Genomic DNA, 11,601 nt, shown 5'->3' with positions numbered 1-11,601 from the left:
CTGATGTACGTTTCGACCCAAAATGCTCCGGTTCTTGCACTTACTAATCCCTTGTTGCCTCCACATAGCCGACACGTGAGAGGCCAAGAGTGACGCTGACCGCACCAACATGGCCTCTGGATCCGCCGTCGACGGAGACGACGGCGAGAATCTTGTCGACGAGTAAGACATGACCAAACATATTTCGATGTACGTTAACAACTGGGTACCCAACTCGTGGGAGGTCGTGTCTCCTCATATCCTCTTCCCGGATTACGATACCTGGATACCGGAAGCTAATCTTACTTATAGGACGTTGTCGTCCCTGGGACCGTACCTTGGCGCCGATACCGACCATCTTTTCGATCGCGATACCTATAGATCGCCTGGCAATGGTAACCCATCCCGGATACGGAGACATGCGATCAAGCCTTCTGAGGAGAAGCCATATCTCAGCATAGACTCATCATAGACTGTGTTTTGCCAACTGCAACCTGTTTAGGGCTGAATTGGTCGACCTCATAGTTACGAAACGAAGACATGAGTGAACCGGAATGAACCGCGTATCTTTCCATACGACTGGTGACCAAAATAAGAAACGAAACAAAAGTTTGTGAGCTGTGGCATTGTAATATCCCCAATCCACTGGTTCCCACAACCGATAACCAATAGTAGACCAACCTTACTTGAATTGATGATCCGAGTTTTGGTAGAGCTGATCGGCTAGGCTGCATGCTGCTGAGAGCGAAGTAAGCGCCCCCTGTCTCTCGATTCGGAGAGACGTTCCTGGATCCAGTCATAATCTCCTTGGATTGATGAGGGAGTCCGTGGTAGCGACCTTGGCATCGGGGATTACGGCGCAGAAGAGGGGAAGTCGAGTTTGGCATGCTTGGCCCACGCCAGCCGTCGTGGTGGTCTAGGCTTTGCGCATCCTGAGGAAGAGATCACGGGCTCGCCCAGGCTTCTTGGCACCTGAACGCCAGCGCTTACCGACCGCATGGGTTGTGGGAGGGCCCCCCATGGGGAAACAGGATCTGGGGTAATACGGCGGGGGCTTCGGGTAGCCACTCAGCTTGATAGGGCCGCCTGAGCCAAGCCTGGCCAACTGATTCTGGTAGACCACAACGTCTGAAGCATGGCACGTCTGCTTGGCCCCAAGGATGACACGGCATTGGCTCCGGGTTCTGTCCGGGGAAAAGGAAGCCGAGATGCACCTTTGCGGGATGCCGTTGCATGTCTCACATCCCAGCCTCCTTTGAAATCTTTGACCTGTGACTATATAAAAAGGGCGCTTTTTCCCATTCAGACTGACATCAAGAAGAAACCTTGAGTGCGCATAGTACTTACGTCTCAAAACACAAAATGGCCAACTTGGAGAAGGGTCAGCTGGGCGGATCTGACCATGCCGAGTACGTCCCCGACACGCTTCTCGTCGAGGCAGCCATCGCCAACAGCGACAAGGAGACGCAACTCCCGAGGAAGGAGCTCTTCTCCCGCTACTGGCCCGGTGCGGTCTATAGTGTGCTCTTGAGCATGGCTCTCATAATGGAGGGTATGGACGTTGGTTTGGTGAGTTATCCGATTTCGTTATTCCAGTTGGTGGCTGGGGAGGACGTGGACTAACCGGCCGTTGCTTCCAAGGTCAACAACTTTTTCGGCCATCAGGGATATCTGGACAAATTCGGATGGCCCGATGCCAATGGGAAGCAGCACATCCCGACTAGCTGGCAGTCGGCCATTGGTTGTTATTACCCCTCATACAATTACCTGGCCGTTGAACATCTACCAAGCGCCAAACCACTGACGCTAGACCGCTAGGAAATGGCAACAACATCGGCTCCATCATCGGGCTCCTGCTGAACGGCTGGCTCCAGTCCCGCTACGGGTCCCGGCGGGTGTACATGGGCGCCATGGCGCTGATGGGCGCAACCATCTTCGCCCTCTTCTTCGCCGTCAACGTGCAGATGCTGTTCGCCGCCAACATCCTGTGCGGCGTCCCGTGGGGCATCTTCCAGACCCTGACGACCGCCTACGCCGCCGAGATCTGCCCGGCCGCCATGCGCGGCTATCTGACCGCCTGGGTCTCCATGTGCTGGGGCTGCGGCTCTTTCCTCGCCGCCGGCGTCCTGCGCGCTTCGCTCGACCTCGACGGCGACCTCGGCTGGAAGCTGCCCTACGCCCTCCAGTGGGTCTGGGTCGTCCCGCTCTTCTTCGCCGCCCTCGCCGCGCCCGAGAGCCCCTGGTACCTCGTCCGCCGGGGCCGCATCGCGGACGCGGAGAAGTCGCTGCGGCGCCTCGCGCGGAAGGGGCTGTACACGGAGCAGTCGATGAAGGAGACGCTCGCGCTCATGGTGCATACCAACGAGATGGAGAAGATCGAGTCGGCGCATGCGAGCTTCAAGGACTGTTTCGGGGGCACCAACCTACGGCGAACTGGTATCGTGGTAAGTACTCCTTGGTTCAGCCGTCGCTCTCTTTCTCGAAATACCAACTCAATGCTTTCCAGTGCATGGCTTGGATTATCCAAATTCTGAATGGACAGTCCATTGCTTCTTTTGCGACCATCTTGTAAGCGTCATGCCTTAAAACAAAAGACCCTCTATGTGAGTGGGCACTAACAAAAGCTCAGCCTGAGGTCCGCTGGTATGCCTCAAGTCCAGACCTTCAACTACAGCATGGGCATCCAATCCGTCAACATCTTCGCCACCGCCATCGCCATCGCGCTCATGGGCCGCATCGGCCGCCGCGTCTTCTACCTCTACGGCTCGACCGGCATCGGCCTGCTCATGCTGATCATCGGCATCCTCGGCTTCGTCCCCGGCCAGACCAACACGGCCATCGCGGTGGCCGTCGTCATGATCCTGGTGAACTTCACCTTCAAGATCTCCATCGGCCCGACCTGCTACACCATCGTGGGCGAGGCCTCGGCCAGCCGCGTCCGGGCCCAGACCATCGTGCTCGGTCGCGCCGTCTACGTCGTCGGCCAGATCGCCGTCAACCAGCTCAACCCCCGCATGCTCAACGACAGCAGCGACGCCTGGAACTGGGGCGCCAAGACGGGGCTCTTCTACTTTGGGCTCTGCGGCGTCTGGGCCGTCTGGATCTTCTTCTTCCTCCCCGAGACCAAGAACCGGACGTTCGGCGAGCTCGATTACTTGTTTCAGAAGCGGACGCCGGCCAGGAAGTTCGCTACAGCTCCGGTAGACTGTAAGTTCTCGGTTTTCCCATTGGACTAGCCCTAAGAGATAAGAGAAGCGTGAATAAGTACTAATTGGCGTGATGCAGTGTTCGAGCTTACGGGAGGCAAACCCTATAATACTCATGATAACCTCGGTAAAAGCGCCAACGAGGTTGGTGGGAAATAACAAATAGATATCTTGCCTACTAGTTCTGCACTCCTGGGGTGGATTGGGCAGCGGACAACAATATTGTCCGTACGTAACCAATGAGTACAAATCCACCTAAGATAGCTTTCATCTGTTTGATAAAACCAGGGGCAGCAAATGACTAGACCCGAAGACATCTATGTCTAGGTTTGCAACCATACTCATGAAAGCATGGGTAAGGCAATCGCTTTAGTTATTACTTTAACTAGACGCAGCTGGACTTCCGTGTTTTTCAATTTGACACTCATGTGACTCGTCCTTCCAATACCTATCCAACAGCGATGGCATGATCAATTCTTTGCCATCACCCGGATCAGCCTAGACGCTTATCAGGACTCCTTGTCATCATATCCAGGCTTGGCCTGCTCTGAAATTTGTGTCTGAGCTTGAACTACATGATCCCAGGGTGCGTTTCCAAGCCATCCATCCAAATATTCCGGTGGTTCTGGATGAATTGTGTCTATAGTAGTACCACCTAGATCCTTGCAGTAGCAATAGTGGATGATGGTAGCAAGTGTCGCAGCAGGGATTGTGTCGCGTTGGACCTGTTCTTGCTCCTTCACATCGCTGATTCCAGTCTCGGTGAAGAACTCATCCCAGAAACATTTCTCCAGGAGACTTCTGTCACTATAATCTGTCTGCAGATAGAGTAGACGACGCGTTAGCAAGTAAGATAAAATGTGCAAGAGAATAATGGTTGGCATACCCAGCCAAGCTCATTGGCATTTCCATTGAGCCTCCTGACATTGTGGTAGTCCCAACCGAAGGGCGCAATGTTGGCGAGAGACCAGTCGATGATACCCTGGATCTCAAACGTGTCTACGTCGACCAAAAGATTCATTTGGTTGAGGTCATCATGGGCCGGTGCCTGTGGATACTGTTGGCTATAGAGATGCCGAATGCCATCTCCCTTCTCCAGCTAATCTATATGAGGCTTCAAGTAGTCAAACTGCGGGCGCTTCTTAACAATAGCCAGCTTGGCGAGCATGAAGTCCCTCTTCTCACGTAACTGAGACTCTGCAACAGGCTGAGGATTCTTCCATGCCCTTGCAAAATATCTGGTTTGGAACTGGGGTTAGCCAAATATGCATAGTACATTGATGGAGAGGGGAGGGTTATGTCAATGGGCATTACCTGGCCAAATGGACGTTGAGAGTGATTTGCTTCTTGCGCGTGCTTTCATCAAGTACTGCGCTGCTCGGGCCCACATCCAGATACGTTCTCCCAGGAAGATACGGCATGCTAACAATGTGTAGAGGCTGGTCTCCGTTTTCAGTGCCGTCGTGTCCAATCATGCCATGGTTTGTGGCCAGCGGGACTATGTCTCCATGTATGTCAGCGGCGAGCTTATCAACCGCGCCCCCGAGGCCTTGCTCTGGGATTCTGAAGGACACAATCCTCTCCGTGGCCACAATGACAGTGTAACTGAGACTACCCTGTATACCAACAGGTTCGGACTGACGTGCCCTTGAGAACTGCCTTTGCATGATCATCAGGGGTCTGCTGTGTAGGCTTGGGTCGCTCGGTAAACCATTCTTCGATGGACTCCTTCATCCACCGGTTAACTCCCTCGTGGTTCACTCATGTTCGCTTGTGGTGTTTCTTGAGATATGATCCAGAGGACTACTGGAAAGGTGGAGGAAGACCAGAAGCAAAAGGGGTTGCGTTGGCCGTGGTATTTGTGACGGATGTCGGGATACGACGCATCCTTGTGAAAAGTGACTTGTCTCATTCGTTATCTAACTCCATGAGATCGATCTCAGGCTTTCCAAATAACAAAGACGAGGTATTACGTGGGCTAACCCTCTATTCCCTCCTTTATCTGAACAACTGGCAACTTCCACAATCCCCAGTCGCCTTTATCACTCTTGGAATGACGGGGATGCAAGGACCGGTATGCGTTTGGTATCAAGTTCAACGAAGCCTTATATCATCTGGATTCCGTCTGCAATTTAACACAAGAGCTGACTTCGGTGCCTCTGATAACGGATTTGAATGAACCTTCTGTATCTGAGACTGCAAAAAGTATCAATAATGTGCCTCAAAAGGCGTCGCAAAATACCTCAAGATTGATACCATGAGATCCCAAGTTGGGAATACCGTCAAGGAGGTGCACATATGATAGAGATTTAAGGATCGCTATTTCCCAGTCCATTACGTCGAGCTAGTAGACTATCATCAGCAAACACATATATCTAGAGAAAGAATAGCTTCAAAGTTTCTTGAAATGGCTTCCGCTACCGTTCAAATCCCGCGTACCATCAACCAAGTCACTTGCAGGGCTTCACTACCTCCCTGAGCACAGCGATTTCCAATCTTCGAACGCTACGTGAGTTTAGAAACAGTCACTTTTCCTCAATCAATCTAACATTGGCTATAGATATAATCATCTGCCAGATGATGCTGATCAGCCAGATGTCTCGGAAGATAACTTGCAACGGCTCGCTGAGATATTCGTGCGTCACCACGCCCATGAGATGTACGGACTTCATCTTGTGCATAGCCACTCCAGTATACCCGAGGGAGCCGTCATGATTGGGTCCTGTACCGAGGTTGAAGGCAGACCTGTGTGCTGGACAAAGCCGGTCCCAGTCTCAGCCGTCAAAGGGCCAATTCACGGGCATATATACAGATTAGTGTCCGGAGGATTCGTCCCATACGAATTCCGTTATGGGAAGCTAGATGACCGGTTCATGAAGGTTGACGAGAAGTTCTTTGAAGAGGTGGCCAACTTCCTGTCCTCGAACCATTTGGACACGCTCCTCGGCCTGGAGGTCCTTGGTCGTCCCGAGGACGTTGCTTCGATGGAATTCGTACTCGGAGAACAGGGTACTGTAATGACCAGCAAATCTGATGTCGATAAAGGCAGCGAGTTCCGCAAGACTCAGTACACCTTCCGTGTTAACCCCATGGGTCGGCCAGATCCCGTCCAGCCAGGCACTAAGCACGCCAAAACCGTAGTCAAAACACATAAGGTGTTTATCGACCGCCAGCTCGACACGCTTCAGGATGTTCTCTCAGTTCTCCACAAGGAACAGGTTGTTGATTGGCAAATACATGGAGAGTTGAGAATGTTTCCTCCTTCCGGACTCTTATCTCAACTGATTCCAACTGTTCCAAACTGTTGTGGACCCAAGGCAATAGGTGGTGGTAAAGTAAACAAAGTCGTCACTCGTTAAATAGGATCGGAAGTTGGGGAAAGTTGGGTATGGCATTAGTGGTTTTGGCAAAGAGTTATTTAGTTATACAGAGTGACGTTTATTCACAATCTTTCATCTATCAAATTCTACTCGTCGAGCTATGTCCCTGTTTTCTCGGTATCCAAATGACGCCTCTTATGACACGTCGGCTCAGGAGCAGCCAGAGACAGGGATGAGCCTTGCCTACTCAGCATCAGGCACTCATCGCGAAATGCGGGATCGATGCGAACACGACTAGCTCGCTTGAGAAAGGGTACACCGAGCAGTGCAGTTTGCTGTTCGAGAATGCCAGATAGCCGGCCAGGAAAGGGCGGACTGACTAACTGTTCGCCATGATTCGGTTATTGCGGCTGATATCATAATTGCTTCTCAGGTGTCTCGAAGGAAATGAGCAAGTTGCAGATCTTCTACACAATCAAGGTAATCAGAAGAAGGGAGCATGCAAAGCGATCTAGTAGCGCAGGAGTCTTGGCTGATAGGGGTTGACTTGCCCGGAAGAGACGGCGATAAAACGGCGAAAAAAACGCCGGACTGGCCGCCGCCAGAAAGTAGGTGTGGATTTTTGGCGCATGTAACGTTGAACCGCCCAGAGAACCGCCGTTGCCGATCCGTCTGTTTTGAGAATGCGTGGTGCCAAACTCTGAATTAGGCTGAGAGCTCGTCCTGACCGGCTGCTGCTGCCAATGGTACGACGGGAATGTAAGACAGCCTCAAGGGGCTGGATGCTGGCCGATTACGTCAGGCGCGGCCTGGAAGTGCCGTGTTGGGGCAGGCTGGGGTCACATCCGGGGACAAACAACCAACAGGCTCTGCAGACAGGCAAGTCAATTGGTTTCTGGTGCGCAAGCGAAGTGTGGCTGGCACAGGCACCGCAACGAGACGGAGAAGTGAGTGACAACAGGAGATCATTCGCGACAGCACACTTTTTTTTCGATACGAATTGATGGACAGAGGGAGGGTATCTTCGAGGTGCTGCAGCCCAGGCAGCCAATGAGGGGTGCCGACGTTGAGACCAGAGTCCCCGAAGCCTCCCAGAATAGAGCAGCCGATGCTACCACGTCAGTGTTAGTTGGGCGACAGCGCAGAAGTTAATATGGCTAGCGACGGTATGGATGGGTACGATACGAGATGCCAATAACACACCACCGATATAGATCGGGGCCCCGTCGAAAGAGAAGAAAAACCCAGCTATGTGACAATATGACGATGACTTTATATAAACAGGTGGACTAGCTGCTACACTTGCTTGCTTGCCATTCCCAATCCTGTTCAACAAGAAAGAAAAGAGGAAAGCAAATAGTCGGAAAAGAGAGCCCCGTCTCGTTCAACCAACAACTCCCCAAACTCTCATTTTTCTTTCACGTCATTCGCTGAAGCAACACCAACACACAACATTCATTGACCCGACACAATGAAGGCCAACTCGCTCATCACCATTGCCCTGGCCACGGCCGCCGATGCGCTTGCACTTCCCCGGCAAGAGAGTGGCTGGAAGGTGACCCGTTTCGCATCTTACGTCGCTGCGCACTCCATCACCCAAGTGTAAGCCGAATTGTCCCCCTCGTTTCTGTATTGCACCGCCCAGGCCCACCTGCTTCAGTAACAACCTCGCATCCCGCAACATCCATTTTCTCGCATGCGAGACGCATGCACAACTGCAACAATACTAACACTTCCGCCACCAATTAGCACTTCATTCTCCGTGTCGCGCTCGGCGAACGGCACAGAGATCATCTGCTCCAACGGCAGCGGCGCCACCCTGTCGAGCACGCCCTACCTGACGCCCATCGCCGACGGCCAGTGCGAGGACGGCTCCGGCCTCGGCTTCTCGATGCACCAGGTCGGCGAGCAGGCCGTCGAGCTCACGGTCAAGGAGACCGCCGAGGGCGGCCGCTCCGGCACCTGGACCAGCGACAACGAGATGGTCATCACGATGCAGTCGCCGGGCAGCAACAACCCCAACGGGCAGATCACCCAGTACATAGGGCCCACCGACTTTGAGCTCAAGATGCAGACGAAGTATGTAGTGGCAGAGTGATTGATTGATTGATTGATTGGGAAATGATGGCGCGATGCACTTTATTAATGAGGACCTATGTTTGATGATGCATAATGGGAGTTGGGCAAAAGGCATACACACACACACACACACACACACGCATATACACGTACAAATAGCATTCGCTAGAGAAGATGGCGGATTGACGACAAGCATGGAAGATGATAATGACATTGAAGATTGCCGGGGGCACCAATCACTTAGCTACTGCACCATAACACGAACAGCATTGGTGATGTGTGAGAAAGAGCCACATCACAATTGCCTTTTCAGCGGATTAGTCCTGCATCGCAGCTAGCCCATGAGTGAATCGACACCGGTTGCATTTCCAAGCCACCTCATCGTTTGGTCTTCTTGACATGCAAGTCAAGGTCATGGGGAGTTGTCGTGACCAACCCAGCCACGGCTGTTGCTGTGTCGCATTGAGTGCTGCTAGCCTTGCTATATCTAATTGCCCATAGGCGGTCAATTTATCATCCAATTAGCTTCACTCTCGATAGCTCAGTTGGCAGAGCGATGGACTGTAATTTTCACACCTTGTAATCCACAGGTCGCCGGTTCAAATCCGGCTCGGGAGAGTGACCAATCTGCCATTTCCTATCAACCGTCCTAGGCGAGTCTTCAGGAGAAACTTCTTTTTGCCTTTTTCTTTCTTTCTATTCTGAGCTCCAGCAATGGGATATGAATTGCAAAAGCCATGTTCACTTCACTGCAGTAACCAATTTTTTTGCCTTTTTCTACCACCATCAGCAATTGATTCAATTGACTGCATTCTGGGTGGTGAACTCTGCATGCAACTTGTGCAGCCGAAGGAGATAGGGGTAATTTGCTGCTTTGCTCCCATATGCAGACTAATATTCAACGGATTATTTTCATAGGTCTTTCATTATTTATCCTATATTTTCGAGGCTTGGTTCCCTTTGTCATGTATGGGTGTAGTAAACATGTCGCAATTACATATCTCCTGGTATAACATCACCATCCACGGGCGCCTTCATGAAATCCTCCGGCAGCTCCTCGGCCGGCGGCGCCTGCAGCGCCACGGCCCAGTCCCGGACCGCGTCAAAGTTCTTGCACTTGTGCCGGGACTGGAAGTCCGGGAAGGCCTGGGGCCCCTCGGGGTGGTCGTACCAAACCTGGCCGAGGACGCCCGTGTCGACGTTGCACATGAGGACCTGCCGGAGGGTGTCGAGGCAGTGCGACACGTGCAGCTGCAGGATGGGCTCCTCGTTCTTGAAGGCGTGCAGGCCGAGCGCGCGGTAGTACTCGTAGTTGTACCAGAGCCCCTTGCGCAGCAGGTTCAGGCAGTGCAGGTGGTGCAGGCCCTCCACGTTGACGAAGTAGCCGCCGCCGTGCTCGGGCGAGACTTGAACGTGGTGCGGCGTGAGGCCGGAAGCTGGGCCCTCGGACAGAGGGATCACGCCGGCACGTGCTAGAAATGGGAGAATCGTGAGCTTCCAAGGGAATGAGTTTGGGTCGGGAATTGCGAGCATACAATCTAGTCCAAGAGCCTCCCAGGCTGCATCGACCTCAGGCGAGGCATTTTGCCGATATATGGTTTGGGCCTTGAAGGAGCCGTTGAACGACACCATATCGTATTTGATTTTGACGTCCTTCAACACCGGTGCTATTATCTCCGTCAGTACAGCCTTGGCACAGAAGAACTTGGGGTCAATACAGTATTGCGAAGTGTAGGCCGAACATTTGCTGTCGAGATCAACATTGCGGGAGGCTAAAATGGCCCCGAGGACTGCTGACACGATAGCCGCAACGGCCAAAATGCACAGGTTGCAGCCTAAGTTCTCCCGCCATGATGTTTGTTTGCGACGTCTTCTTGCTTGACTCTCTTCTTCTTCTGAGTCGTACTCGTTGTCGTACTGGCCCGTCAGAGGTTTCTCCTGCTCTTCTTTGGTGCTTGCCACAGGCATCTTGCAGATGGACTTGGTATTGTCAAGATTCAGGGAGAGTTTCAGTGTAAAATTGTTTATGATAGTTAACGGGACACAATGTTGAGTTCTCCCGAGGCGAGCAGAATAGTCCCCTAGGGAGGTTGCGGCTGAAGTCGAATCAGTATTGTTGATGTCAGAGAACTCCACCACCACCCAAGTCAGAATTCAATAATGCAATCAGCTGACATACGGTCCCAGGAGTCTCGAATCGGATCCCTCGGTAATGCATGGTCCTTACTGGATAACTGCCGTAGCCAAGACCACTGCCACCATTCCCGAACACGCCGTCTGAGCTTATTGGTCGACAAAGTCGATAGAGCCGGCCGCGCAATATATCAGCCCTACTCGACTTGGAGCCTCGTATATGCACAGGGAGGGACGTGGACGAATCGCATCAAAGACGAGAATGTTCTAGGCTACGCCATGATGCGAAAGGACAACACACTAGTTGGAAGCTGCTACTATTCTAAGACTTGAGCTCTATTTACCCCAATGTCTTGCCCGAGAGTCGGCCGGCTCGGAACCTGACGGTCGTGCGGACTTGGAAGAGGGTTACGGCCGTGGCTTTGGGGAGCTGAAAGAGGACTGGGCAAAGACTTTGGCTAATAAATGCCGGTATTAGCTGGACTTGCGCATCTCCGCACGCCACGTACCCCAGCTGACGCTTACATTAGCCACCAACTCGGGGTAGGCTGACCGATTTAGAAACAATATCAGCTCGTGTAGCTACACGACATATCGCAGGACTCGTCCTCACGAGGCTGTAGCGTCAAGTCCAGTCGGAGTAGTTGGTTGCTTCTGTCGTCATCTCGGGCTTCATTAGCGCAAGAGGTAGGGCGTCAACTCAGCACCATCTCCGTCCCTTTGAACCCCGCACGAGTCGACGCGGATGTCGCTGAGACATTCCGAGTGGATGGAGACAGCTTTTGATACTGGGCTGGGGAAATGCAGTAGATGGCTTCCATACGAGGCAGCTCGGCCTTCCAGATACATAGAGAAGCCAAGGCAAGAAAGCCGTGTATATAAAG

At 52.6% G+C, this 11,601-nt stretch overlaps 6 protein-coding genes across 6 annotated transcripts; 4 read left to right on the top strand and 2 right to left on the bottom strand.

The window, feature by feature from the left end:
* Nucleotides 1–109: 109 nt before the first annotated feature.
* Nucleotides 110–451, top strand: PG986_001115 (uncharacterized protein; the record flags this gene model as incomplete). The annotated part of the gene is made up of 2 exons (XM_066837337.1): nt 110–162; nt 292–451. The coding sequence occupies 2 exons, from the start codon at nt 110–112 to the stop codon at nt 449–451; spliced, it is 213 nt and encodes a 70-aa protein (XP_066706230.1).
* Nucleotides 452–1,320: 869 nt separating this feature from the next.
* Nucleotides 1,321–3,215, top strand: PG986_001114 (uncharacterized protein; the record flags this gene model as incomplete). Its single annotated transcript, XM_066837336.1, has 5 exons — nt 1,321–1,548; nt 1,621–1,720; nt 1,798–2,423; nt 2,486–2,547; nt 2,609–3,215. Coding segments are annotated over 5 exons (1,623 nt in total), but the record flags the coding sequence as incomplete, so codon positions are not given.
* Nucleotides 3,216–3,694: 479 nt separating this feature from the next.
* Nucleotides 3,695–4,852, bottom strand: PG986_001113 (uncharacterized protein; the record flags this gene model as incomplete). Its single annotated transcript, XM_066837335.1, has 3 exons — nt 3,695–4,003; nt 4,072–4,249; nt 4,500–4,852. The coding sequence occupies 3 exons, from the start codon at nt 4,850–4,852 to the stop codon at nt 3,695–3,697; spliced, it is 840 nt and encodes a 279-aa protein (XP_066706228.1).
* A 590-nt stretch (nt 4,853–5,442) lies between these two features.
* On the top strand, nt 5,443–6,544 carry PG986_001112 (uncharacterized protein; the record flags this gene model as incomplete). The annotated part of the gene is made up of 3 exons (XM_066837334.1): nt 5,443–5,475; nt 5,636–5,694; nt 5,746–6,544. The coding sequence occupies 3 exons, from the start codon at nt 5,443–5,445 to the stop codon at nt 6,542–6,544; spliced, it is 891 nt and encodes a 296-aa protein (XP_066706227.1).
* A 1,432-nt stretch (nt 6,545–7,976) lies between these two features.
* PG986_001111 (uncharacterized protein) lies at nt 7,977–8,753 on the top strand (the record flags this gene model as incomplete). Its single annotated transcript, XM_066837333.1, has 3 exons — nt 7,977–8,107; nt 8,255–8,584; nt 8,744–8,753. 3 exons carry the CDS (start codon nt 7,977–7,979, stop codon nt 8,751–8,753), a joined length of 471 nt encoding a protein of 156 aa, XP_066706226.1.
* Nucleotides 8,754–9,577: 824 nt separating this feature from the next.
* PG986_001110 (uncharacterized protein) lies at nt 9,578–10,552 on the bottom strand (the record flags this gene model as incomplete). The annotated part of the gene is made up of 1 exon (XM_066837332.1): nt 9,578–10,552. The coding sequence occupies one exon, from the start codon at nt 10,550–10,552 to the stop codon at nt 9,578–9,580; it is 975 nt and encodes a 324-aa protein (XP_066706225.1).
* Nucleotides 10,553–11,601: the final 1,049 nt, after the last annotated feature.

Source organism: Apiospora aurea (genome assembly GCF_038362705.1).
Source record: "Apiospora aurea strain CBS 24483 chromosome Unknown utg000001l_segment0_segment0, whole genome shotgun sequence".
In the NCBI taxonomy this organism is placed as follows: Eukaryota; Fungi; Ascomycota; class Sordariomycetes; order Amphisphaeriales; family Apiosporaceae; genus Apiospora; species Apiospora aurea.
The sequence above is the reverse complement of the archived record's forward strand: the minus strand, read 5'-3'. Positions and strand labels throughout refer to the sequence as shown.